Raw genomic sequence first — 24,291 nt, 5'->3', positions numbered from 1 at the left:
ACGCCTGGCATGGGTGCGACCCGAGTTTGATCCTCAGCACCACATACAAAGATGTTGTGTCCGCCAAAAAATAAATATTAAAAAATTTTTTAAAAAAGAATAAATGGGATGGGTTCAAACTAAAAAGCTTCTCAGCAAAAGACACAATCAGTGAAGTGAATAGAGAGCCTACAGCTTGGGAGCAAATTTTTACCACTTGCACATCAGACAGAGCATTAATCTCTAGGATATATAAAGAACTCAGAAAGCTAAACACCAAAAAAAACAAATAAGCCAATCAAAAAATGGGCCAAGGAACTGAACAGATACTTCTCAGAAGGTGGTATACATTCATCTGGCTCTTTTCTCAAATGAAAGTCTTGGATGCAATTTGCATTTCTACACCTTTGAGCCTGTGGTAGGTGTTAAGACTTTGCTGATATCTGAGATAACCCAAGGCTTATTTTCTACTGTGCCTGTGCAAAGCACTTGGCCTTTTGTAGGTGCTAATAACCATATCCTCCTTTGAACTGTGTACAAAGAAATATTTTAAAAGAAAGAGCACTTGGAAAGACTGGTGGAATCAAGTAAAGTCAGTAGGGATTGTCCAGGGTATTGCACCAGTATCAATTTCTTGGTTTTCATAACTTGCTGTATAAGATTCTGCTGTGGGGAAAGCAGGTTGATGGGTACGTGGGAACTCTGTGCAATTTTTTCCAACATTTTGTGAGTCTCTGACTTCAAAATAAAAAGTATTAGCCATCAAATTTTAGTTTGTGGGGATTTAGGGGAAAGGGTTTAATAATATATAGTTATGTAAAGATTTCCATATAAAACAAATATTCAGAGCAAAAATAAAAGAGACTCACTTCTTTGATATTCCTTGAGACAACTATCTGCAACCTTCAGCCACTTTCTTGGTGCTTCAGATTTTGTAAACCAGTATTTCTCCTCCTGATGAATTTCTTCCTTTGGTTAAAGTCCTGTATGTGGTCACTGTTCTGAAAAGATGGAGCGATTAGCTGTACATTCCCACAAGTGAATATTTCTCATGTGTGATTATGTCAAGGAAATGCTGCCTCCCGGTGAGAAGCCAGAGAAATGTGGGCACACTCTGTTGTTCTTTTTAATACATCTGTGGTGTGATTTTAAGTACATGGACCTTAAATTCCTAGAGACCCAGGTAAAAATAATCACTGAGCATCTTCTTACTTTGTGGCCTTGCCGGGTTACTTGGGTTTTCTGGGTCTTTTTTTTTTTTTTTTTTTTTTTTTTTTTGCGTTTTGTAAAGTGGGATTAACCATACCTCCTTGCCATATTCACTACCAATTCATTCAAGTGTTTATTGAAATTCTCCACATGCACTGTGTTCCCACAGGAGGGATACAGCAGGGATAACACAGGTCAGGGCCTCTCACTCTTCGAGTTTTTCTTCTAGTGCCATTTTAAAAAATAAGGTATGTGAATTACCTCTCCTAGCTTTTGGTTTGCTGTATATGCTTAGTGGATAGTGATGTTTTTTTTTAAAAAAAAAGGTTTTAGAACCATTGTTTTAGTTGACCTGCCAAACCCCTTGAACTTGTCCTTCCCCTGGTTAAAGATGCTTCCCATCAGAGCCAGCTCCAGACAGAGCAAGCTATCTGCTGAGCCTGGAGCGTACACTGTCCCACGCATCCACACCCTCATACATCCCCTTTCCTCTACTCTGGGGCCCCTTTAGCAGTTAATGTATTAGCAAGAAGACCTTTCTTTACATAGCAGCTTTCTTATTTGAAAAAAAAAAAAAAAACATGATGCTAGTTTGGCTGTTTCTTAGTGCTTTTGTTGTTCATTTGATTAAATATAAAGTACCAAAAGTATGTTCAGTTTTTTGTTGTTTAGGCCATTGAGAGGAAAGCAGTAAAACCATTGCTTGCTAAATAGTGCCAGCTGGGCCGATTCTACTCCCAGCTTCAGGCCGTCACTGCTTGTGATCTTGGCAAAGAAGTTAAGGAGTCAACAACAGAGAGTTGCATCCAGTTAATTTTCCCACACCATAAAATAGGACAAGGAAGGAGTAACTGGATTGAAACAGATTCTCAACAGGAAAAGAAAAAACATTTAAATGTCATGCCCTTGGAGAGTCTCAGTGTGGCAGTGGTTTTAGAAAAAGCTTTTTAAAAATAGGAGGTGCCCAAAAGGATACTAGTTCAGCCAAGATGTTCCATATACCTGGTTCCTTCTCTGTTCTAAGCCTCTGGACAGTTCTGTATCTTGCCCAAGAGCCACAGTGTCATTTAACAGTTGGAAGGCAGTTATTGCTTCAGAGCTGTTGAAGCAAAGCAAAGATTTCTCTAGCTGTGGAGCATTTCCTATTGCAGTGTCTGACTGCAAAGTATTGTGGTTTGGGTTAAAGGTTTTATTTATTTATTTTAGTTGTAGATGGATGTAATACCTTTATTTATTTTGATGTGGTGCTAAGGATCAAACCCAGTACCTCACACATGCTAAGCAAGTGCTCTAGCACTGAGCTACAACCTTAGCCTCAAGACTTTTTTTTTTTTTTTTTAAGATTCTTCTTTTCTTCATGCTCAAATGAGAGTAGCTAGAAATGTGCATAGTAGATCTAGAATTCTATCGGATTACTTCTCAAGTTCTTCTTAAAATATTGAGAAGTATAAAGGTGATGGGAGTGCTCAATGATAAATGGGTAGCCCCTGTGCCCGGAGCCATCCTATTTTGTAAAACCTCACCTTTTTACAAAATAATCATCCATAATTGGAAGGTTTGGATTTTTGATCCAGCAGACATCTCTTCATGTCCTAACAGGCTTTAGTATAGTATTGTGGGATGTTTTGTGAAGTGAGACCTATTTGTGGATGGGTGATTAAGAGGGAAGGGTCCCCCACCTCATTATGAAAGTCTTACATGTTTACTTCATTTCAGAAATATGAAAAATAAGAATTATTATATAATGCTAAATTCTGTTAATATTTAAAAGTATAGTATTCCTCTGAAAACATTTGATAAATTTATACAAAGAGATACTGATAATTTAGATATTTTAATGTGTCTGTCTATACTTTATGTAGACAAGAGAGAGGAATTGAGGGGTGCAGAAAAAGATACACTGGATCTGAAAAGGGAGGTGTCCATGAAAGGTTGGAATGTAGGAAGCCCTTGAACCTTTGAAATGGAAAACACGCAACTCCAACAGTCCAGCCCTCCTCCTCGGCCACTGTCCTTGCCACAGAAAACAGCCTGATGCAGGGAGTGGGCAAGGACAAGCACAGGGAAGACTGTATCTTCAGATGGCCTGCGTCCTCCCTTGAATGTCTGCTTCCTAAGTCAATCTGGTTGGCACATGCTGAAACTCCTTCCCCTTACGCTGTATGTTACGAACCCCACTTTTCCTGAGTTGAGGTGCCCTCTCCAGGAACTCTTCCAATGACACACATAGACACAGTTAACCGTCTCATCCAGGTTGAACTCTTGGCCAAAATCCTTGAGGTTAGTTGTATTTTAAAGTTCAGAGATTTGTATATTTTCTAAAAATAGGTGCAACAGGTGTTACTGGCCATGAATTAATACCTTTCCAGTGACTTCTCTGGCTTATAATTAAACACAGTTTTATCTTAGCATTAAGAATGTGAATATTTACATGAAGTAGGATAAATACAAAACTATGAAGAGTCCCACCTCAAGTCAGAGCTTCCAGCCAAATGGACTCGGGGCAGGGCAGGTTTTGCCACCAAGTAAATTTAAAAAAAAAAAATGAAAAATAGACATTATGCATGTATTTTGCAAGCTTTTCTTTTGTTGCTCAATAGCTCTTGGTAGTCATATAAACAAAACTGAAAAATATTTTAGCAGTCTACATAGCATTTCTTGTATAAGTAGACCATAATTAATAATGTGGATTTCTCTTTCATCAATACAGCTATACCTGGTGTTAAATTTATTCAGTACACAGAAATTTTAGATTACTTCAGGCTGAATTTAAACCATTGATTTTTTTTTTTTTTTTGTAACCTTGGTTTTCTGTTAAGATTTACATTAGAAGTGTTTCAGATAGACATTCAGATCATGCATTTTAAACAGGATTAAATTCTCAGGCTGTGGATTTTGCATGCAGTGAATAAGACTTTTCACCTAAAGTTTGTGTTTGTGGAATGTGTATGTGATTGCCAAGTGTTTTTCAACCGGAGACAGACTCACAAAACAGCATTTTAGTACTAGGAGACGCCTATTTTAGACTCTGAGGTCTGAAAGAGGAAGGCAAGAAAAGGAGGAAAGATGAAGGGAGGGAGAAATCAGTCACTTTCTGATGGAGAGTTTCATTAACCTCAAGAGAGGGCTGAATTTCAACAGGAATGGTCCTGGATGCTTTATGGTGCCCCTAACATTTGCTGATCCATATGTTCTTTACAGAAAGATAGGCTCTAGTCCAAGCTATTGAGAAGAAAAGGTGGGGGCAGCATGCGAAGACCATGTCTCCACTAAATAAATAAATAAATAAAAGTAAAAGAGGCGGTCTTACCCTCAAAGCCTGCAGGCAGGTAAGGTTGGCAGTTGTTATTGTTAATATTTTTTTTAGTTGTAGATGATGGACACAATACCTTTATTTTATTTTTATGTGGTGCTGAGGATCAAACCCAGTACCTTCCACATGCGAGTGAGCACTCTACCACTGAGCTACAACCCCAGCCCAGATTAGCAGTTTTTTATGTGTAACTTTTACTTACACAAATGATGATGGCCGTAGCATGTATTTATAGAGTGCTGTCTGTATGCCAAGCACCATTTCAAGCACTTTACATGCTGTATTGGTTAGGATGTGCTGCAGTAGTCAATTAACCCGCAGTTCTCCTGTCCCAGGTCTACTGAGAGGTCTGTTTCTCATGGTAATGCTCAGAAAGGCAGATGGAAGCTCCTCCTCAACAGGATTTGCAATGGCAGGAGAAGAGAGTAGGCAAACATAAAAAAATCACAAGTTTTCCCAGGTGTTTTAGGTGTGGTTCCACCGCCCTATTTAGGGACCAGGAAGTGGAAAGGAAAACATGAAGTCTTTAGTGATCATTACTGTCTGCTGCCTGTCCCTCAAACCAACATTTCCAGGTAGTAACCATAGTTATCCTTCTTTGACAGCCGAAAGAACCGAGTCATGGGATGTTAAATAGGTAGAAGAGCCAGCATTCAAACCTGGGTGTCTACTCCAGAGAGCACTGGACTGCCCCTCAAAAGATATGGACATCCTCTTCTGGAATAAGTTTACTATTTAAAGTTGTGTTGCTTTGGCTGGGTGCCCTGGGGCACACCTGTATACCCAGCTACTCAGGAGTCTGAGGCAGGTTGATCATAAGTTCAAGGCCAGCCTGGGCAATGTAGTAAGACCCTGACTCAGAGGGCTGGAGATGCCCAGGGGAAAAGTGCTTGCCTAGCATAATCCCCAGTGAGACATACTCACACATACTCTCACATTGATTTAAAGAACAACAATTAAAGCAATGGCACAGTTGGTGGGAGGACAAGGCCAGCACAGTTGGAGATGATTAGCTTTCTGTCTGCATGATTTCAGTCTAGGAGCCTCCAGAGCTCTCTTTCCAGGCGTCAGTCAGGAGGTGCATTGTGAAAAGCAAATGTCGATACTCTCTTTGACTCAGAATTCTGTCAAACTGCCCCACATTCACTCTTGGACCCGGTGCTCTTCCCCAATTTCCTATTTTCCATCTCTAAGAAGTCTTATCTAGATTCTGTCACTCTTCCTCACTGCTTCAGATTAAAGGTCTTGTCCTCAACTGGTTTTGGATTCCTCTGCAAAATGTTACCTCTGAGTTTCTCCTCACTTCCACTGACCATTGCCCTCAGACAGGGCCACTTGCTCCAGAACTGACTGACTGGAGGTACTCCAGCCCAGCTGTGGCACCTTCTTCTGGGCTGCTGTCAGCATTGGAAACAGATAAGCAAGGGTAGCATGGCCGAGTTTCATACTCCACTCGAACACACCAGGTGGGTGCTTTGAGCTGTATACAGCCTGCACAGATGTGCACAGAGGCTACGTCCAGTGCCCCTGACTCCTCCTTGCCTGGAAACAAGAGTATCAAGAGTGTGAGACTGAAACAGTGATACTACTCCCCTGCCTTGTCCTTTGATAAGAGTTTTACATTGAGTAGCTGTACATGTTTTCTATGGAAATTTACAGTGCATATTGTACGTTTAAGGCTTGGACATCATATAATAAACCTGTCCAATACAGCGCTTCCTAATTTGAGCAAAATCTTTCCCATTGTGTAAGAAACATTAACATCCCATTGAACTACTGAGAAATGCTGATTTAGAAATTTCCCTAAATCAACTAATCCATTTCATTTGTTACTTGTTTTTTAATTTTATTTCATTTTACTCTTCTTCTAAAATTTATTTGTTTCTATTTCAGTACGTAATTTCTGATCGTTTTTTTCAGCTGGTGGGTTTTTACACTTTGCCTCTTCTTTTTATTTAGATTGAGACTTTTGGTTTCTTTGGTACCTATAGATTAAAACATGAGGAAGTGGCTGCCTAATTCAGCTTTGAACTTGTATCTCGCTACATCATTTATTAAAAATGAATGAACCTTTTTACTGACTTACGACTCCAACTGTGTTAAGTAGTTGAAAAGATGGAAAGTTCAGAGAGTTGGCAGAAGGAGGGCCACTTTGAAGCCAGATACGGCTGAGTTCAGATCTCTACTCCACTGCTTCGCAAGCTGGGTAGCAGGCAGGTTGGTTTGTTCACTCACTTGCCCCTTCATCCAGAGAGCAGAGTATCCATGTCTTCAAAGAAGAGGGACCTTAATCCTAGACATATTTAGGAAACTTTGTTTTCTTAAGCTAACAGGCTATTTTCCTTAAATAGAAATACTAACTAGCACTAAGCAATGGTCGATACACTTTATGGAGAATGAGTGGAAATTAAGGTCATCATTTTAAAAGAAGACTTTAAAGGGTACCTTTGACTCAACTGGCGTTAACCAAGTGCCCTCTCCATCCCAGGCTCTGCTAAGAACGAATGTCACTTCTGAGTAAGAGATTGCTTGTGGAGAATATTTTAATAGTCTGCTTTTGCCAGGAAAGGTGGGCATGAGTATAGAGCTAGACTTTTGAAACTTCCTGCTTTGAGTGCCCACAAGTAGGGGAAACTTTTATTTGCTTTCCTGGCAGCAATTGGTATCGCAGGCATAAATCTAAGAAGATTCTTCCTTTTCTGCAAGGTGGCCTTGAGATACATCAGCCAACTGATGATGACCATCACAGTCACCATTTAGATGGCTTCTTTGAATTCTGAAGATTTCAGTGAAAATCACATGAAATGAGTCTCAAAACATGAAGACCAAGCAGATAGAGCAGGGCAGTTCAGGCTGCTGTCTTAGCAGCTAAATGATGCCCACTGGGCACATCACTGTGTCCTCCCAGGACATGGTAACCCCTTGTGGGCTTGTATATTTATTTTATTAAGGATTCTTCAGTTGTGTTAACATGCTTTCTGCATAAAAGTCAGTTGTTGCAAAACTTATATAACAATGAATGATAGAGACATTCATTGAAGACAAGGAGAATATGCCTTGATGTCACTTACAGTATGGATTTGTTCTACTTTAAACATAGCAAATTATAGATGACATGCATGGAAATGAAATTAAAGGTCTGAAACTTGATCATGAACTGATTATCATTTCAAGCACACTGCAGAAATCCTTAGGGTTGGTACCACTTTTTCAAACCAGGGTCTTGGTACATAAGCTCTTTCCTTCTGCTTTCTCATTTATCTTGGTCTTGCAGATCTTAGCTGCTCCTGCTTTCTGTATAATTATCCTCAAATGAAATCAGATGCTGCACATAGTGCAAAGGAAAATAGTGCTTTCGTTTTCACTCCGTGTAGGAGATGATGTTAAATCTAACCCACCATTTACCTAAATTGAATTAGACAAAATATGATTGCATGATTTTAAGTTAAGGAATTCTTACATTCCCCTGCACTCCTACACCTACCCGGTTTTCTCTGTAGCACTCAGTAAGGCTGTACTTTCTGATAAGTTCACCTTGTCAGTCCCCAGTGCTGTAGCGCATGGTGTGATTTCATTCTTACTTGGGGCTTTCCCAGGTCCTCCCGAGCATTCACTCACCTCTGCACTTCTTGATAATTATGTCTCAGACTTTGGGCAAGTGATTTCCTTTCTCTGGCTGTCAGTCCTTTCTTCTGTACAGGAATTTTGAACTTTCTTCTACTTTGGACAACCCTTAGTCTAAGGCTAGTGCTTCTCAGACTTGGCCTTGATTCATTTCACTTGGAGAGTCTGTTAAAACTTAGGTCATTGAGTGCCACCTTCAGAGTGGCACTTAATTAGGCTTGGCATTGCATTCATTACTAGTGAGTTTCCAGGTGGTCCTGGAACACTGGTCCCGGGACCATACTTTGAGAAACACTAGGAAACATGCCATCCTGGACAGAGACAAATTCTCATGTTACAGAAGAGCTGCGACTTCTTTCCTTCAGATTCACTACCTTATTATTTTTTCTATGTGTGCAATCTGATGTGTATCTTATGTTAAAAGGTCAAAGAACGAGTTGAATGAGAAGTGGACCTCCGGTCAACTGTATCAACTGCTTGTGTTTGTGTCATATGTCTACTTGGTAAGAGAATCAAAAAATAGCACCATTTGCTTACTAGAATTAAAAAATACTGTTCAGTGTTAGGGGTTGATTATATTTATATAAATATATATTATATATATCTTTGTAACCTTTTTATTTATACATTTTTATCGTGTATTTTTGAAGTCATGTGGTTTTTTAACATTGGGTCCATACTACAGGGGTTTACCACCCGTTTATCTATTTTGAAAATGTCTTCCTTTACTGTAAACTACTACAGCCAAAGACTTTTGCTCAGGAAGAAACATGCAGCCCCCTGAAGCAAAGCTGCTTGAGGCCAGGAAGGGAGCCGGGATCCTCTTTCCTCATTATCACTTGAAGTCCCCAAAAACGGACCTGCAGAATCCAGAGGCACTGCTTCATACCCATCTTTTATTTGTACTTTAAGTTTTCTGATGTATTTTAAACATTTCCATTTTTTACTGACTAAAATAGAAGTAGTTGAGGGCCTCACTTGGAGTCTATGTCATTTAGATCCTGTCTTCAGTACCCTAGGATTCAGTTCAGTACTTTCAGTTCCCTCGTCACTGGCACTAGAGAGTCAGGAAATGGCGAAAGCTGCCTGAAGCCCAGGGCCCCAGCAGTGGTAAGTCCGTTTCTCTGGTCAAATTAAGAAGCTCGTGGTCTTGAGATGGATGGGAATTTTTCAGAAAAGTATGTTTATACTGTGCCCAAGGTTTCATACTGGACATTGTACACCATACCAAAAAATTCAGAATTTTACTGGGAGTTCTGAGTTGGCCCTTCTGACTCTCCAGCTTTACTATTAAACTCTTCTCTTTTTGTGGGTTGTTCACTGGTGGGGACAGGTGCTGCCTGCTCTTGTCAGGGTGAGCAACCCTGGTGTTGTTTGACCCACTGGGCCTGGGTTTTTGTCTTCTGTGTTCAGTTGTTCCTCCAGAGCTCATTTTAGACTGTAGGAGTATTATAACTGAAAAATAAAGACCTCTGACTTTTTAAGTAGTAGAGAAGAGAACTGGCCTGCCTCACCTTCCACAGCCAGGTGCAGGCAGCTTCTGGTTTGGCATAGACAGACCTCTGACCTCTGACACCCCCCCCCAAGTTGTGAGACAAAGCCTGACACCTCTTGGATGGAGGGTACCCTTGGTCTATCACCTCTGATCATCTCCTAGGAAGACTCAACCCTCCAGTTCCTCCTGAGTCCTGACTCTCCTCCAATTTTAGTGCTGAGCACCCAGGGGAGATTCTATAACACTTCAGGTCTTGGCATAGCTCTTCTGGTTTGGAGAATTCATCTGTTCAGCCATTTACTCAATCAACAAGCCTTTTCTTTAGTATCTATAACATGTCCTCTGTGCCAGGAGCTTGGTTGGGCAAGTCTTGCCTAGTCTCTGCCTTCCAGGAGCATTGCTCTAGATGGGAAACAAACAGGTGTTCCAGACAGACTGGCAGAGTATGTGCAAAGAAGGAGAGAGGTCACCAGGTCAAGAAGCTGACAAAGGGTTACGTCATAGTGGAAATGAGTAGAGGGGACGGGGACAGGTTGGCAGTGCCAGACCTAAACTGGAAGTTTGCGTTTGAATCCAGTTCTCTGGGAAGCAGTGATGAGCGTGAAGCAGGAGAGTGGTGTAATGTGATAATCACTTTAAAAAAAGACAATACCAGGACAGCAAATGTAATTTACCACAGAATTAAGGACAAGAATCAAATGATCATCTCAGTAGATGCAGAAAAAGCCTTTGATAAAAATCCAGCACCTTTTTTAAAATCCTGAAGAAACTAGTTATAGAAGGAGCTTTCTTTCTTTCTTTCTTTCTTTCTTTCTTTCTTTCTTTCTTTTTTTTACCTCAGCATTACAAAGGATATATTTCACAAACTAAAGGCAAACTTCATACTGAATGGAGAAAAATAAGGCATTACCTCTAAAATCAGGAACAGGACAAAGATGTCCCCTCTAACCACTCATATTCACTATAGTTCTTGGAACTCTAGCCAGAGCAATTAGGCAAAGAAGGAAAAGAAGAGCTCAAATTATCTGTTCGCCGATGACATGATCTTTTATCTAGAAGACCCAAACAACTTCACCAGAAGACTTCCAGAGCTGATAAACAAATTCAGTGAAATACCTGGATATGAGATCAACATACAAAAACCAATAGCTTTCTTATACTCCAATAATGAACCTATTGAGAGAAATCAGAAGAACTATTCCACTCATAATAACCTTTAAAAAAGAAGAAAAAGAAATGAGGAATAACCCTAATCAAAGCAGTAAAATACCTCTAAAATGAAAACTCTGGAACACTGAATGAAATATTGAAATCAACCTTAGAAAATGGAAAGACTAAGGCGGGGGTGGTGGCTCAGCAGTAGAGCGCTTGCCTAGCACGTGCGAGGCCCTGGGTTCGATCCTCAGCACCACATAAAAATATATAAAGGTATTGTGTCCAACTACAACTAAAAAAATAAATATTAAAAAAAAGAAAGAAAATGGAAAGACCTCCCATGTTCTTGGATAGACAGAATTAATATTGTCAAAATGCCTGCACTGCCAAAAACATTATACACTTTCAATGCAATCCCCATCAAAATACCGACAGTGTTCTTCAGACCTAGGAGAAAAAAAAAAACAGTCCTAGAATTCATTTGGAAGAGAAAAAGACCCAGAATATACAAAGCAATTCTGAGCAAAATTTAAAAAAAAAAAATGTTAGAGGAATCACAACACCTGATTTTAAGTTATACTACAGAGCTATAGGAACAAAACTAGCATGGTATTGGCATCAAAGCAGTCTTGAAGCTGGGTGTGGTGTCACATGCCTGTAATCCCAGCAACTCAGGAGGCTGAGGCTGGAGGATGAAAAGTTCAAAGCCATCCTCAACAGCTTGGCAAGGCCTTAAGCAATTTGGCAAGACCCTGACTCAGTGCTGCTAGGAATGTGGCTTAGGGGTTGAGCACTCCTTGGTTCAGTCCCTGGTATAAGAAAAAAAACAGACTTAATGACCAATGGAATGAAATAGAAGACACAGAGTCAAACCCATATACTTAAAGTCATCTGATACTTCTCAAAGTTTCTAAAAAAGACATGTTAGAGCAAAGATGCCTTTTCTAACAAAATGATGCTGGGAAAACTGGATATCTATATGTAAAAGACTGAAACTAGATCCCTATCTTTCACCCTGCACAAAAGTCAACTCAAAGTAGATCAGGACTTAGGAATTAGATCAAAAACTTTCCAACTGCTGCCCCAAAATAAATAAATAAACAGGATTCACACTCCTACATGTTGCTGCAGGCACCAACCTCCTTAACAAGACACCCAAATAGCTCAAGAAATAAAACCAAGAATCAGTAAGAGAGATAACATCAAATTTAAAACCTGCACAGCAAAAGAAACAAGTGTAAACCTAACAGAATGGGAGAAGTTCTTTGCCAGCTATTCCTCTGACAGGGATTAATATTCACAGTATATAAAGAATTCAAAAAACTTAACACTAAAAAACAACCCAATCAATAAATGGGCAAAAGAACTAAACAGTCATTTCTTGAAAGAAGAAGTATGTATATGGCCAACCCAAGTGTCCAACACTCCTAGCAATCAAGAAAGTGCAAATCAAAACTATATTGAGATTTCATCTCACTCCAGTCAAATGGCAGTCATCAGGAATACAAATAATAAATGCTGGTGAGGATGTGGGGAAAAGGGTACAGTCACTTTGTTGGTGGGACTGCAAATTAGTACAGCCACTCTGGAAAGTAGTATGAAGATTCCTCAAAAAGACTAGAATAGAACCACCGGGATCCCTCTCCTTGGTATTTATCCAAAAAAACTGAATTCAGCACACCACAGTGATAAAGGCACATCAGTGTTTCTAGCAACACAGCTCACAATAGCTGAGTTATGGGACCAGCCTAGGTACCCATCAACAGATGAATGGATAAAGAAAATGTGGTTTATGTACCCAGTGGAGTTTTACTCAGTTATAAAGAAAAATGGATGAAACTGGAGAACATCATCCTAAGTAAAATAAGCCTGACTCAGAAAGTCGAGGGTCAAATGTTTTCTCTCATATGCAGAAGCTGGAGCAAAATAAGGAGGAAAAGGGTTGGTGGGGACTCCCTGAAAATGGAAGGGAGATGAGTGGAGGAGGGGAGGTTAAGGGTGGTGGGGGAAAGGGAAGGAACACGGGAATGAGGTTGACCAAATTATGCTGTGTGCATGTACCACAGTGAATTCCACCTTTGTGAATACCTGTAAAGTACCAATTTGTAAAACCAGTAAATAGATGGGTGAAGGCCAGGGGAGTAGAGGGATCATGCAGAGGGGAGAAGGGGAGGGAGGAAGTAAGTACTGGAGACTGAAATGGAGAAAATTATATTCTATGCAGGTGTGATTATGTCAAAATGAACCTCACTAGTCTATATAGCTATAATGCACTAATAAAAAAACATTTTCAAAAAGATTATAGCAGGAAAAGAGACTCGACTTTGGAGAACAGATCTTCATTATTAACTTGACCATCTATTCTGCTCACTGTTTGATTTTAGGCAAGTTCCTAATCTCTCTGAACCTGTTTTCCTCATTTGTTTAGTGAGACTAAGACCCATTCAATAGAATTATTTTGAATAGTAACTTTAGATAATATGTTAAACACAGTACCTACTGTTTGTCGTTTTAAAAAACAATGTAATTCAGGCTGCTCTGCTTAAATGAAACAGGGTATAATGGGATCTTTCATTTTATAGTGACTGTCTTGCAGAGTGAGGCCAGGAAACAAGATCTAGGGGACAGAAATGGAGAGAATGTGGTGTGATAAGTATAAAGAGTGTTTTATAGCCTTAAAAGTACCTGAAATATTATTATAGTTTGCTGTTTTACTTAGCCTTTAAGGTGTAAAGAAATCTATGAAAATAGCCTAGTTACATTTTGTTGAGTGTGTCTTGTTTCTGACATTTTGCATTCATTTATATTTATGGACTCTCTCACACAATCCCTTTGGTAGCATATGAAGTGGGTTTTATCATTCCCACTTCACAGTCCAGGAGGTCAATTCCCAGAAGGTTGAGTAATTTGCCCAGGTGCACACCTAGCTGTGTGTGAACCATCACTCTGGCAGCTGAGCAATATACTCTTCAAATCCCTGAGCAGCGGATCAGGTGGTAGCAGTAACCCACTCTTGGATGTGGAAGTGCCCTCAATCTGTTAGCAAATATCCCTATTTTCCCTCAATGCCTGTGCAACCAAATAAAATCAGTCTTAGTGTAGTAGGTCAGTAATGACAGGTAATAATTGTCCATTCCATGTATATGGTATATTTTTGTCTTTAGAATATTCTGATATCTCTAAGAAGATAGTGTTATGAACAGTTCATTGACTATGGAGCTATACTTGATTTATTGATTGATTCTTCCACTTAACTGGATGTGTGTGTTTGAGCAAGTTTCTTAATAATACCTTGTGGGGTCATCAGGAGCCAATGAGGAGAGGGTGCTAATAAAAGCATCCAGCTCTGGGGCCTCATGTAAAGAACTCTCGTTAAACTTTATTACTGAAGACAAATGGTTTGGAAGTTGAGTAAATGGAAATAGAATAGTTGACAGAATTTTTAGCAGTGTGGATGGGAGTGCAGTGGTGCTTCCCTGGTGTCAGTTCTGCCTTGGTCCAATCCACTGGTGTGGGCCAGTTGAAGAAAGTGCTCAGACACCAGCAAGGTCAAACAGTTTGCCAGAGTCACCCACTCCAGGAGTGTTGAGTGGCCAGGTAACGCTAGGTTTCTTTGTTCTATATCACAATATCCTAGAAAGTGGCCTACCGACAAGGCACAGTTTTAGATAGCTTCAAGGTAAGAAGTACATAGCTGTCCAGGGCATGAAAGAGTTAACACATAGACAGAATACCTAATTTATACCAGGGAATTGCAGGCTTGGGCACTGAGAAATGGCTCATTATTTTAATTGGATTTTCCAGCGTGTTAAGCAAGTCAGCAGATTTGCATTAGCTTTACTTGCAGAGAAACTGTTTCTGTGTGTCGACGACCGGAAGAAGAGGGAGAACCAGTGGGCAGCAGAGAGAGACCGTCAATTAGCGCAGGGTGACAAAGCAGGCAGATTGCGTCCTCGCTAATTAATAAAGTCTTCCATGCACGTAGGTGTGGTGGAAGTCCCCTTTGTGGGGCTGTGCGGCTCTCGCCTCTTCTCAGAGGCAAGAAATGGAGGCATTGCTGGCTCCTGGCTTTCCCGCAACAGCAGCAGGGCCACTCAGGCGCCAACCAGCTGGCCCACGGAGGGGCTCGGAGCCTGACTGTGGCCTGCCACTGCTCTGGGACTCCTGCAAAGGAGGGGCACTCATGGAACAAAAAGACCAGGGCCCTCCCTGCCCTCTGAGGAGAAAGGCAGTGTATCAGTAAGCCAACAGGATTGTTCCGACTGGTAAAGCTGAATGAGAGGGTAAAGAACAAAATCAAGGCAGAATATGTTTTAAATTTGTGTACTTAGAGGAAAACTTTCATGAAGTCTTTTTCAGTGGCTGGGATTGTGGGGGCTGTTTGTATAATGTCTGTCAGCATTGAGCAGTTCTGAGAAGAAAATGGTTATTTTTAATACAACTAATTTTAATTACAATTATTTGCTTCAACAGGTTCCTTCTTGCATAATGAAGGATAGACCTCAGCCTCCCTTTGTCCGATTTATTCCAGTTTTCTAGTTGGGCTGGCTGTATTGGCAGAGGAAAGAAATTTAAATAGTAATTTTTGGGGGAAAGGAAACATATTTACCATACCTAAACATCATTCCTGAAATTGTTTTTAAAATGTTGTTTGATTAATAAACTGGAAAAAGTGGTACTCCTTTAAGACTTCTTTCAGACTTGAATCATGCACAGAACTTGTTACTTCAGCGTTCTTGTTATAGGAAAGGAGTTGGTTTAGAAGTTGAGTGAATGGGAATAGAAGAATCAGTAGAATTTTATTAACATGAATGGTGAATAATTCCACAGTGGATTTGAAAGGCTTTTAAAGTCTGTTGAGATTGGTCTGCTTCCTCTTTGACTTTGTGTTTTTATAATGGCACGCAGGGGGTTGCTAGTACTTGTCATAGAAGACAACCTTCTTTGTCAGTTTTTAAAAATAAACTTATTTTTTCCTGAGATATAAGGTGGAAAGTGTAAGTTTTTAAATATTTTCCTGTGGCCTTTTAATAGGCTAGTCAATCACTGAGAATATTCTGACTTATAATACATAAAAAAGTGGGTTTTTTTAATTAGTCCCCAAGAATATGTGTATATATGCCAACAAAAGAATACCAAGAATTCCACCAAGAATTCTTAATTCTTGAGCTTTTCAATCAGTGCAACTACATCCACACCCCATGCCTGACCACAGTGGTGACATAAAAGGTTGCTATTGTAGTCAGTATAGGACTTTGAAGGGACTTTTTCTTTAGAACAACTATCACATTCAGCACTAATTCCTTTGTTGGTTTGTAGTACAGCTTTCATTTCAAGATAGCAATAGCAATGTATTCTTTTTTCTTCATCTCACAAGGTATTTGAGGCATGGATGAAAACCATAATTTAGGATAATAAGGTTAAAAACATTTGTAGTTGTATTCTTTTCATATTTTTAAATTTTTACCTTTTTTTAAAACTAACAATGTTACATTGCAAACAGTTGTGTTTTTTTGTTGTTGTTTTTTTTAAATGCAAAAGTCCCCTCTCCCACTCTGTACCTTTGCCCAGTTTTAATTCCTGGGAGGAACTTATATCAGCAGATAACTGATTTCATTTTACTAAAATTCTACTATTCTCATTTATTCAACTTCCAAACCAGTTTCTTTCCTGTATTGATAAAGTTGTTGTAACAAGTTCTGCTTGGGAAGCTGAGGCAGGAGGATCGCGAGTTCAAAGCCAGTCTCAGCAAAATGAGGTGCTAAGCAACTCAGGCCCTGTCTCTAAATAAAAATACAAAATAGGGCCAGGTATGTGGCTCAGTGGTCAAGTGCCCCTGAGTTTCATCCCTGGTACCAAAAAATAAAAATAAAATAAAATAAAATTCTGTGCATGATTCAAAAATAAGTTAAGCACAGACATTTCCATCTCTTATAAAAATCCTTGGGGCTGAGGTTGTGGCTCAGTGGCAGAGTACTTGCCTCGCACATGTGAGGCACTGGGTTTGATCCTCAGCACCACATAAAAATGAATAAACAAAATAAAGAGATTGCATCCATCTATAACTAAAATTTTTTTTTTAAATCTGTATGCACCTTAAGAACTGTTTTATACCTTCCTTTTAGTAATAATGGACAGATTTCCAAAGTTAATCATAAAGAACTCTCTTATTTTTATGGCTGTTTAAAAGTTCCATAATGTGTTAGCCAGCGCTCATTGGTGGGCCCTTCACTTTCTATCAGAATAAACAGCCCTGTCGAAAAGAACCTGGTGCCCACATGATATGTGTTACCTCCCTTCTGCAAGTCCTTCTTGTCCGACCCCTCTGTGCTAGGCAGTGTTCTGAAATCTGGGAACAGTTTTGTGAACACACAGACCCTGCTGTCAAGGAGCTCTCCTGAAAACTGGGGCAATAGCCAACAGATGAAGCATACATACCCAAGTGTTTAAGGAAGAATACCTTGAAGAAAGATCACATGGGGATCTTCTTGAATGGGGAAAAGGTAGATTCTGGCTTGAGTAGTGGAGGGCAGGGCAAGCCCCAGCCCCACTGACCCACCGTCCACACAAACTTCTACAGTCTGTGGATGGTGGGCTGAGGGCTTATACCCCAGGAATGGAATTGAGAACTCAGAACAAGTTGCCCATCTCGGGCAGAAGACAAGTCCTGTTAATCTATATTTCTTCCCTCTCACACCGAAGGCAATGTTTTTCAACTTCATTTATTGATTTTTTAACGTCATTACCTGTACCCTTCGTCTTTTTCTCCCCTCATTGTTCTCCACGTGTTACCATTTATGTACTGTGGCCATTTGGAGGGCCACAAACGATTATAAAATCTAAGTGGGCTTTTTGCCCTACTTCCCAAAAACCAAAGCCCTGAACCCTCACGGAACACGTGGACTCAGTTTAGCCTGTGGCCCTCCGGCTGTTCTCTGCACACACAGTGGCAGAAGCACTTGGACAGAATTGTCTTAGTAGGACTCTTTGTCTTTGCACTAAGAGAAGGAGAAGTGGTCGTTTCCACCGTTGACACTTGTGTGTAAAACTAGTCGGGGTTCAGGGAGAGTGAAGGGTTAGAGTGACTTAAGAGCTGCAGGAAGCCTGGGCTAAGAACAACAGGAAAGCATCAAGGAGAAGTTCAGAGCCAAAGGAAAGGTCTTCTTGTTCTCAGCCCCGCTGTGTTCCCACGTTGCCTTACTCATTTAGCATCCCCATGACATTTAAAAAATAAACACATTCAGCACTTCCTGGGTTACCAGAGTGTGAACAGCACTTCTCACTGCCTCGGTTGACACATCTGCTCAGTCGGATCTCACACCCCACACAGTGGATGTGGTTCAGAGGGTCCGCACAGAGCCCCTTCGGGTCAGAGTTAGTCCTTCTCCCACCACATTCCCCACGTCTTGCCATGTGCATGGCAGTGTGTGGCGGCCTTGGCTCCGTCCACTCCCTGCCCTTGGAGCAGACCCCTTAAAGGCAGGAACAGCATCCAGCTGATCATCTTACTCATCAAGCACTTGGGCCCAGCAAAGTGCCTGGGTTCAATCCCCAGGACCACCTAGTTTCTAGTGTAGTGTGTGGCCCAGAGTCGGTGTTCAGTGAATGATGGACAGGCAGGTGAACAGACAGCTAGACAGACTGATGAGCACAGATTGAGTGGGAATGTTTCTTGAGTGAGGAGATCCATAGGCCTTTCCATCAGTAATCTGGTCCTGCGGATCCCCGCAGCCTCATTTCAAGGTCACTAAAACTGATGTCATCAAGGTACTAGGAGGCTCCTTAAAGAGACCAGGTCACAAGCTCTTCTCTGTCCTTGTACTGCTGCTTCTTTCACTGTCCCTCCCCCCGGTTCTTCTGTTGCTCTTCTCTTCAGCTGAGCAGCAGCTCCATCTCCTTTCAGTCTCTCCCTGTACCTTTAAAGGAAGGAGCCCCAGGCCACTGCCTCAGAGCAGTGGGAAAAACCTGCTCCCCCGTGGGGGCTGCACTTTCACCAACACGCCACCTCCATCCCCATTTCTCAGTGCCAAGTGGCAGTGGTTGTGCCGCCTCCCCAGGGAGACATCCTGTAGGTTCTGTGAGGTGATACACACGCTGCAGCCTTCCAGAGCCTTCCAGAGCCTTCCAGAGCCGTGTGTGAGAAATGCTCGGTCAGCAAGAGCTGGTTTTATTGTCTTACTGCTGCTTTTTTTTTTTTTTTTTAACTGTCTTCCATCTTTCCTTTGTTTTGATTTTTAGCTCCAGGGTCTGAGCCACAATGTGATCTTCACCTTGGATTCCTTGTTAAAAGGAGACCTAAAGGGAGTCAAAGGAGTAAGTGTCCAAAATTCAGAGCTTTTGATTTTCACTTTAACTGGAAGGATTGATATTTTTTTCCTGTTAAGATCATGACAGTACTTGTACTTGAGAGGTACTCTGAACATTTTTAGCATTAAAATCATGTTCTTCAAAAAACGATCATTGGAAAAGATGTGCTGCTTGATACAGGGTGGAGAGGAACGAGAGTAGGCACTTTCAGGAGATCTGTGTTGGCTCCTCCAGTGTGACCACCACTGACCAACCTCTTGGAATCTCTGGGTCCCGCTCTGGGGCAGCATGACCAGGAGCACCCACCTTGCCTCCCTGTTGGGCTTCTGTGTGTAATAAGTGGTATAATGTGCACCAAGCCTCTTCAGAAAAGTTTCAAATGGCCCATAAAGGAGGTCATTTTTGCTAAAATGTTATTTCAAAATTATTTGTCCTTTTTAAGCAGAAGTAAATAGAATTCAGTTTTTTTATTTATTTTTTTCTCTCTCTCTCTTTTCTAAGGATCTCAAGAAGCCATTTGACAAAGCCTGGAAAGATTATGAGACAAAGTTGTAAGTGTTTTTTGTTTTGTTTTGTTTTTGTTTTGGGTATTAGTGCTTTTTGTTTGTTTGTTTTCATAAGAAAGTAATTGGGAAAAGGATAGAGCCCCTAATATCTTCTTAACAAAACACTTAATATGCCCTTGGAAGACCTAAATTGGGGGTGCTGACCTAGTTTAAAAGTAGTTACGGCCAGGCCCAGTGGTGCACCCCTGTAATCCCAGCAACTCCAGAGGCTGAGGCAGGAGGATTGCAAGTTTGAAACCAGCCTCAACAACTTAGCAAGATCCTGCCTCAAAATAAAAAATTTACCAAAGGGCTGGAGATACAGCTCAGTGGTAAAGTACCCACGTTCAATCCCTAGCACCACCAAAAAAAAAAAAAAAAAAAGAAGAAGAAGAAAGAAAGAAAAAGAAAAACACAATCTGGTAGCCATCAAGCTGGCATTCACTCCAGGTCTGTCTACCCCAGAGCCTGAGCAGCAGAACATGGGCATTGGGGTGAGACCAGAGGGAGGGATTAGGGAAGTAAGCACTTTGCATGCTGCCTGGCTGGTGTTTATACCATAGGTATTGCACCATGGCCCTTTATTACTACTCTGGGAAATTTGTAATACCAGGCAGTAGAATAGGGTGGGAGATGTGTGTATTTTAAAGCTTTTAATAAAATTCTTGGCTGTAAAGATGGATAACTGTAAACATAAGAGAATAAAGACATTTCTGGAAGGCAGCAATAGCAGCGGAATGAAAAGAGAAGCAAAAGAAGAACAAGTTCAGGACTAAGCCTGTTTCCCAAGCTACTTTTGTAATTACTTATGTAACAAGTGCGTTGTTGGGCACTTGCCATCCTAGGGATGCTTCTGTGCATGAACAGCTAAAAATGCAGCTGGGAACCAAAAGGCTCTGACAATGGTTGACCAATGCTATGGGCCATTTCTTTCTGTATGAAAAGTAGGTCATGGGCACTCACAAAAAATTCAAATAGTAAGTTCAGTGGGTTTTAGTTATACGACCTTGAGGAAGGTTTTTGCTTTTATAATTTAAATAAATTATTTTCTTTCTTTCTATTTATTTTTTTAACTTATTTATTTTGCACTGGTGATTGAACAAGGACACTTAATTCTGTTGCTGAGGCTGGCCTTGAACTTGAAATCCTCTGCCTCCACCTTCCGAGTCACCAGGATTATAGGCATGCACCACCACACCCAGCTAAATAAATTCTTTTCAAATAATTACTTTCCTAAATAGGTCGATTTCTTTCTTGTGGTGCAGGAAGGAAAAAAACAAATTGTCTCTTGTGTAATAGGTCTCATTTGTTTACATCATAGAAAACAAAATGACTTTCAAGTATACACAGAGAATCTATTATTACCTTCCAAATAACCAAAAAAGGCTGGACATTTTCTATTGTCTCCCCCCGCCATCCTCACTAGGGATTGAAACCAGGGTGCTTTACCGCTAAGCTACATCCCCAGTCCTTTTTGTTGTTATTTGTGTTCTGTTTTGTTTTTGAGATGGTGTCTCCCTAAGTTGCTGAGGCTGGCCTCAAGCTTGCCTTCCTAGTGCCTCAGCCTCCTGAGTCACTGGGACTATAGGTGTGTGCCACTATCCCCAGTTCACAGTCTTCCATTTAGCACCCAGGAGGCAGTGAAACAAAATGGTAAGGATCACAGACTTCAGTATTATTTTTAGGTTGTGATCTTGAGCCAGAATAGTAAAGTATGTTTTAGTGATCCTCGCTTGTTAAATAATGTAAAAATTACCTACTTCTTAAGGTTTTTTTCTAAGGATAAGATAATGTATTGACAGTTTTCAATAGGATAGTCTCTCAGTAAATAGTTTCTATTGGAATTGAACCCGGGGGCACTGTACTACTAAGTTATGTTCCCAATCTTATTTATTTTTATTTTGAGGCAGAGTCTTGCCATGTTGCCAAGGCTGGCCTCAAATTTGCAGTCCTCCTGCCTCAGCCTCCCTAGTAGCTGAGATTACAGGCATGTGCCACTGTGTCCAGCTTTCTATTAAACCTTTTAACAATCAAATATTTTATTTGGTCAATATATGTACATAAAATATCAGATCGTGCTCATTTCAGTTAGGACTTATTGTCACAGCATATTGTGGAGACCCCAAATATCAATGGTTTCAACATTGTAGAAGTTCATCGGAGTGGAAAGTGTTCTAGGAAGGACCCAAGGCCCACATAGCAGTTCTCACCTGTGTTGTCTTGCAGAGTGCAAGCTTGGTGCATCTGTGTTGCACTTAAAGGCACAAGGCTCACAAGTGACACAAGCAGCAGGGAGGGCGAGGTGGGCAGTGAGTGTGCTTCCAAAGAAGATGCAGTAGTTCTCGCCACCCTCCCAGCCTGCTGGGCCTCTCTCGTTTCCAACCCTTTGACCTGTTTGCTGTTTTAGTCCCTGTCCCTCAGTGTTCTCTTGCTGTCATTCCTTGGTTCATGTATGACATGCCGCTGTGGCAGCTGAGGATTTAGCTCCTTCCACAGCCACCATCACCTTCTCAACCCTGTTCATCCAGTGTGGTTCATGCAATTCTTGGTTAAACCATTCATCAGTGTTTATATTTTCATGAATATCTGAATGGTGTATTTTGATTGGATTTTCATTCTTCTTTTTTAATAGTGGAAACAAACAAATTCAAAACTGAAGCTTCTGTAAGAACCATTTGTTCTCTGCAGTCTCATACCTCTCTTTCCAGTTAGCCTTGGCCCCCCATCGGGCCTTGTGCTTAAGGGTTGAGTCTCTGAAGACATCCGCTGACAACAGTTTTGTCCAAGGGAATATCCACAGTACCTTGTGGGCACGAGATGATCCTAGTTATAAACTTTCACAAAAGAATTGATCTTTGACCTCTTGGCGATTTTCTTGCCCAAGGCAGCTGTCATTTTGTGGTGACAGCCATCAGTTCCAACCACCAGAGTGTAGCTGCAGGGGCAGTGTGATCTGCCATCATTATTGTTCTTCATGATGACAGCCTTGCCCTGAGTGGCGTCCAGCCAGGACCAGCACCACCTTCCTGTTTCATGAACTTGCCCATCTCGACTCAAGTAGCTGGGCCTACAGCCTGAATTTCCATTCTTATAGTATGATTTTTTTTGCTTTTTTATTTGCTTAAAATATTTTGTGAATTTTTAAAAAATGATCACATATCATATATGAATAAGTGGGAATCAGAAAGACATTGGGTTTTTCCTTAAGTTAACAATACCAGAAATTTTTTTAAAAGTGAGGTCTTTGCCTTTGACATTCCAAAGGGCAACAGTAGTGGCATCCCAGTAGATGTCAGACTCCTGTCAGTAGTATTTCTGTTTAGAAAGTACCTTGCACATATTAAAATAATGTCTGTATCTCTTGTATTAAATTATCTGTCAGTTCCTTCCTTTCTGTCTGTAGACCCCCATGCCCAGAGCTCTTCTGATCCGCAGTAAGCTGTCGTTGTAGACTGCCTTTGGCCTCTCTAGTCTTAAATCTGCTTCCTCTTTCCTGGTGCACCCCACGTGTCTCTGGCCCAACACCTCCAGTAGTTTCCACCAAACAGCTTTAACAGAGGTCGGATTTTCAGGCTCACGTGTCCAGATTATCTTCCTCCTGCCATCACACAAAAAGGGAATTCGCTGAATAAAAAGCCCTGATAGTGTAACCATTCTGTCCGAATATTGAAGGCAGTTCCCTTGTTTTTTAATTTCCAATGTTGCTAATTTAAGAAAGACTCCTGTTTTCAGACTCCCATTTATACCTATGTGAGATGTGGGGTTTTTTTTTATTTATTGATTTATCTGTTTGAAAACATTAGCCTTCTTTTTATAAAAGACAGTATGAAATCTTCATGTGCCATGGTGTGTGCATTCACGTGGAATTTTTATTTTCCCGGCTTTGGAAATATTTTTTTGTAATTCCTCTTGGCTCTTCTTTTTACGTCTTTCTCAAACAACTCATCCTTCAATCTTGAGCTTCCTAGGTTGTTCTTACACTTTTCTTCTCTTTTCTGTTATTACATTGCAGTGTTGTTGTTGTTTTGTTTTGTTTTAATATCTAAAAGATCTTTTGCTCAACCAGGTTTTTGAATGTTTTGTTTTAGCTGAGGATTTGACTTTTGGTTCCTTCTCTCCCTTCCTCTCCAATTGTTTTGGACATTCTCACTCTGATTTTAGAAGCTGTCCTCAGTTGTCTTCTAGTCCTTGGCTGCTGGTCCGTATTTCAGAGCAAGCCACCCAGGGCCTGGTGAAATGCTCGGGTTCACCCATAGGAATCATTGAGAAAGCACAGAGCCTCTGGGTGTGAGGTGTAGGGCGCCAAGGCAGCCCTCTGGCCAGGAGTATTGCAGATGTCAGCATCAGAGGTGTCTTCAGGGGCCCTCAGTGTCCTGCCTAGAGATCAAGTGTGGTGACATCCTGGAAGTGGCTGAGCAAGAGAGGCAGAGCACCCATAGCTCAAGGCCCAGACTTTTCTCTCCTCTTCAGCCCTACTCTTCCAAACACTGCGAATTCTCTCCTCCCTGTGGTCATCAGTTCTTGTCTTCAGGGAGAGCATGATTTTTTGAGGCCTTTACTAACATGTGAAAGGACCCATAAAGGAAAAAGAAATAGCCACATGTGATCAAGTCACTGCGGTGCACCAAGCACTAGCATTATTATTAACTCATGCCTGTCTCCCC

General features: G+C 40.9%; 1 protein-coding gene across 1 annotated transcript in view; it reads left to right on the top strand.

The window, feature by feature from the left end:
• ASAP1 (ArfGAP with SH3 domain, ankyrin repeat and PH domain 1) overlaps positions 1-24,291 on the top strand; it is a 331,734-nt gene that overhangs the window by 215,038 nt on the left and 92,405 nt on the right. The window contains exons 6-7 of the mRNA XM_081266600.1: positions 19,014-19,088; positions 19,584-19,633. Coding sequence (XP_081122726.1) covers positions 19,014-19,088; positions 19,584-19,633 — 125 coding nt within the window. The remainder of the gene's footprint in view (positions 1-19,013; positions 19,089-19,583; positions 19,634-24,291) is intronic.

This window comes from Spermophilus citellus (assembly GCF_964194105.1).
Source record: "Spermophilus citellus genome assembly, chromosome: 14".
NCBI lineage: Eukaryota > Metazoa > Chordata > Mammalia > Rodentia > Sciuridae > Spermophilus > Spermophilus citellus.
The sequence above is the reverse complement of the archived record's forward strand: the minus strand, read 5'-3'. Positions and strand labels throughout refer to the sequence as shown.